The following is a 4,206-nucleotide window of genomic DNA, read 5'->3' on the forward strand; positions in this document are numbered from 1 at the left end:
AAAAAAAAAGGAAAAAAGAGAGACTCACTCAAATTGAGAGGTCCTTCCTCATCTGCCTGTGGCCACTGCGCCTTTGGGGAGCTCTGCAGGGGGCTCAGCGACAGCTTCGAGCTCTTCTCCTCAGGGTTTTTTGGAGAGGGGGACCCAGAGAGCACGGGGGGCACCTTCTTGAGGATGGGGGATCCGGGCTGCGAGAGGCTCTTGGAGAATCCCGGCGGGGATTTGATGGCTTTGTTGATGGGGCCATCCAGCGAGCGCTCACCGCCTTTGCCGAGCGCGAGCAGCCCGGGACGCGGGGAACCGGCAATGCCGTCCTTGGGAGAGGCAGATTTTTTGCCGAGGGTGGGAGGAGCCATGGGGTGCCCATCGGGTTTGCCCTTCTGCTTCATCAGTTCGTAGAGCAAATCGATGGGGGCCCCGCTGCTCTCCGACTCGGCCACGCCGAGCTGCCGCAGGTGGGAGCGCGCGTGGCTGGAGAGCCCTTTGCGGGTTTCAAAGCAGGCGCCGCACACCTCACACGTCGTCAGGTTCTGGGCTGAAATCGGAGGAAAAAAATACACAGAGAGGGAATCAGGACACAGAACGGGAAGCTCGTGAGTTTCACGGCCCATCCCTGGAGGTGCCCACCCACAGCAGGCTCTGAAGACCCTTCCAACCCAACCCTTCCACCATTCTGTGGTTCTGTGGTCTTCAAGGACCCTTCCAACCCAACCCTTCTACCATTCTGTGGTTCTGTGGTCTTCAAGGACCCTTCCAACCCAATTCTTCTATTGTTCTGTGGTCTTCAAGGATCCTTCCAACCCAACCCTTCCACCATTCTGTGGTTCTGTGGTCTTCAAGGACCCTTCCAACCCAATTCTTCTATTGTTCTGTGGTCTTCAAGGATCCTTCCAACCCAATTCTTCTATTGTTCTGTGGTCTTCAAGGATCCTTCCAACCCAACCCTTCTACCATTCTGTGGTTCTGTGGTCTTCAAGGACCCTTCCAACCCAATTCTTCCACCATTCTGTGGTTCTGTGGTCTTCAAGGACCCTTCCAACCCAACCCTTCCACCATTCTGTGGTTCTGTGGTCTTCAAGGACTCTTCCAACCCAACCATTCTACCATTCTGAAGACCACAGAACCGCAGAATGATAGAAGAATTGGGTTGGAAGGGTCCTTGAAGACCACAGAACGGTAGAATGGTTGACCACAGAAGACCACAGAACCACAAGGACCCTTCCAACCCAACCATTCTACCATTCTGAAGACCACAGAATCACAGAATGGTTGGGTTGGAAAGGTCCTTGAAGACCACAGAACGATATAAGAATGGGGTTGGAAGGGTCCTTGAAGACCACAGAACCACAGAATCGTTGGGTTGGAAGGGTCCCTGAAACCACAGAACGGTAGAACGGTTGACCATAGAAGACCACAGAACCACAAGGACCCTTCCAACCCAACCATTCTACCATTCTGTGGTTCTGTGGTCTTCAAGGACCCTTCCAACCCAAATGCAACCCATTCTATGATTCTGTGATCTTTCAAGATCTTTCCAATCCAAACCCAACCCATTCCACGTGATCCTTCAGGATCCTTCCAAGCCAAGTCCAATCCATTCTATGATTCTGTGATCTTTCAAGACCTTTCCAACCCAGTGATTTCATCCCTCTATGGTGCTAATTATGGTAACTGAAAGGGCAGGAGGACTGATTGAGGTTCTCTGCAGAGGACAAGAGTCACGTGTCGACCCCAGAAAGCTCTGGCAACTCAACATTACAATACAGGAGCACAACTCAACCAGTCTCTTCTTGAAAATTCAGCAAAAACTCCTGAAAATGTGGACGAGTGCCTGGCCCCACCAACACCCAACACTGGGAACTGTGCTGGGCAGTGCACTCTCCACTTGATTTTGGACAGCTGTCCATCTCCCACCATCCAGCACCATGGCCCTGAGCACCACATCCTCAGGTTTTGGGGCACCATATATCCAGCTTTTTGGGGCAGCACGGCCCTAAGTTTGGGGCATAACGTCCCCATATTTCTAGGGCAGCACATCCCCAGGTTTTTGGGGCATCGTGGCCTTGAGTTTGGGGCACCACATCTCCAGCTCTTTGAGGCACCATTTCCCCAGGTTTTTGGGGCACCACGGCCCTGAATCTGGGGCACAACGGGCTTGTGCTATCATGGGCATCACAGTCTGAGTTTCAGGCACAACATTCCTGAGTTTTTAGGGGCACAACATCCCTGAGCGTTGGGGACACTGTCTCCATGCCTTTGGGGTACTGCATCCTTGAGTTTGGGGCACCACAGCCCCATGTTTTAAGGTCATAACGGCCCCATGCCTTCAAGGCAACATGCCCCCACATTTTGGGGACACAGTGTCCCCAGACATTCAGGACACAATGTCCCAAAGTTCTGGGGGAGTGTGACGTCCCCAGGCTTTTGGGGACACCACATTCCTCAGTTTTTGGAGCACAATATCCTCACCTCACATTTGGGGTACAATGTCCTCAAGTTCAAAGTACCTCATTCCTGAGTTTGGGGCATCATGGCCCCAAGTCTTTGGGGCATCAGATCCCCAAGTTTTTGGAGCACAATGACCCCTGGCGTTTAAGGGCTCGACACCCCTGAGTTTTTACAGCACCGAATCCCTGGGCTCTCAGGGTCCAACATCTCTGAGATTTTGGGGAACCATGTTCCCAAGTCATCAGGGCAGCACATCACTGAATTTAGGACACAGCATCCCCGGGGCATCGGGACACAGAGTCTCCGAGTTTTTGGGACACTGCATTCCTGAGTCTTGGAGGCACAGCATCCTCAGGTTTTTGGGGCACATCCTCAGGTTTTTGGGGGCACAACATGCTCAGGATTTCAGAGCACAATAACCTCGGGTTTTTGTGACACAAATTCCCCAAGTTCTGGGGCACAACATCCTCAGATTTTTGGGGTGCAACGCCCCCAAGTTTTGGGGCATCCCTGGGCTTTCAGGGCACGACACCCCCAAGTTTTGGGGCGGTGCATCCCTGGGCTTTCAGGGCACGATGCCCCCAAGTTTTGGGGCAGTGCATCCCTGGGCTTTCAGGGCCACCCCAAGTTTTCAGGGAGCACAACACCCGCAGCACGGCCATAACACCTCTCACAAGGCCCCACCAAGCACCACTCAGCTCCCAGTGACCCACAGACCCCACAGCTCCCGGAGCTGACGAACCCACGCAGAGCACAGCTCCATCCTAGCCCCAGCAACACCTCCTCACTCTCCCCCTCGGGGCGGAGTGCTGCCAGTACTCACTTTTGGGGTCGTGTGGATCTGCTTTGCTGCCGGGCGGCTCGGCGCACAGCTTGGTCCCTATGCGGGCGGGCGGCTCCGACTGCCCCGGGGCTGAGCTCTTCTTGGGCAGCGGTGGCGGTGGGGGAGGTGGGGGGAACCCACCTCCATGGCCACCACCTCCTCCTCCTCTGGGGCCAGAACTGCCGAGAGAAGAACAATTCATCAGCTCCTACCCCCCTGATGATATTTTGGAGGTGAAAAAGGGCCTTTTTCCCCATTTCCAATCCTTGTGTGAGAGGGGAAAAAGGACATTTTCCCGATTTCTAATCCCTCTGTGGGAGGGGAAAAGGGATATTTTCCCCTATTTCCAACCCCTCAGTAAGATGTGGGAGTGGAGAAGGGGGTTTTCCATATTTCCAGTCCCTCTGTGTGAGGGGAAAGAAGGTTTTTCCCTACTGAAACCCTTCTGTAAGGTATGTGGGAGAACACAGAGCTCAGTGGGGGGACGGTGACAGCTCCAGGGGGTGGCTCTGGGTCTGCTATGGAGCCCAACCCAGGGTGGTGCCTGAGGACGCTGCAGGGCAGCCACGGCACTGCTATGGGGCAGCTCAGGAGCCCAACCCAGGGGTGGTGCCTGGGCACACTGCGGGGCAGGGGTGTGGGACCCAACCCAGGGGTGGGGCCTGGGGCAGCTGCAAGGCAGACCTGGGACAACTGTGGGGCCAAAGCCAAGGGTGGGGCCTGGGGCCAACGTGAGGCAGACCTGGGGCTGCTGGGGGGTCTAGCCCAAGGGCGGGGTTTGGGGCTGCCTGGGGCGGCTTTAGGGCTGCTATGGGGCGGCTTTAGGGCTCAACCTCAGAGAAGAGCCTGGGGCTGGTGTGGGGCCTAACCCGGGCCTACTGTGGGACGGCTTTGGGGCCAGATCTGGGGCTGCTGTAGGGCTCAACCCGAGGGTG

At 55.6% G+C, this 4,206-nt stretch overlaps 1 protein-coding gene across 5 annotated transcripts in view; it reads right to left on the reverse strand.

The window, feature by feature from the left end:
- WIZ (WIZ zinc finger) overlaps positions 1 to 4,206 on the reverse strand; it is a 42,554-nt gene that overhangs the window by 4,411 nt on the left and 33,937 nt on the right. For all 5 annotated transcript variants that reach the window (XM_031557769.1, XM_031557771.1, XM_031557772.1 and 2 more), the window contains one exon: positions 29 to 535. In XM_031557769.1, the coding sequence (XP_031413629.1) occupies positions 29 to 535 (507 nt within the window). The remainder of the gene's footprint in view (positions 1 to 28; positions 536 to 4,206) is intronic.

The sequence above is a fragment of the Meleagris gallopavo genome, unplaced genomic scaffold (genome assembly GCF_000146605.3).
Source record: "Meleagris gallopavo isolate NT-WF06-2002-E0010 breed Aviagen turkey brand Nicholas breeding stock unplaced genomic scaffold, Turkey_5.1 ChrUn_random_7180001957369, whole genome shotgun sequence".
Taxonomy (NCBI): domain Eukaryota; kingdom Metazoa; phylum Chordata; class Aves; order Galliformes; family Phasianidae; genus Meleagris; species Meleagris gallopavo.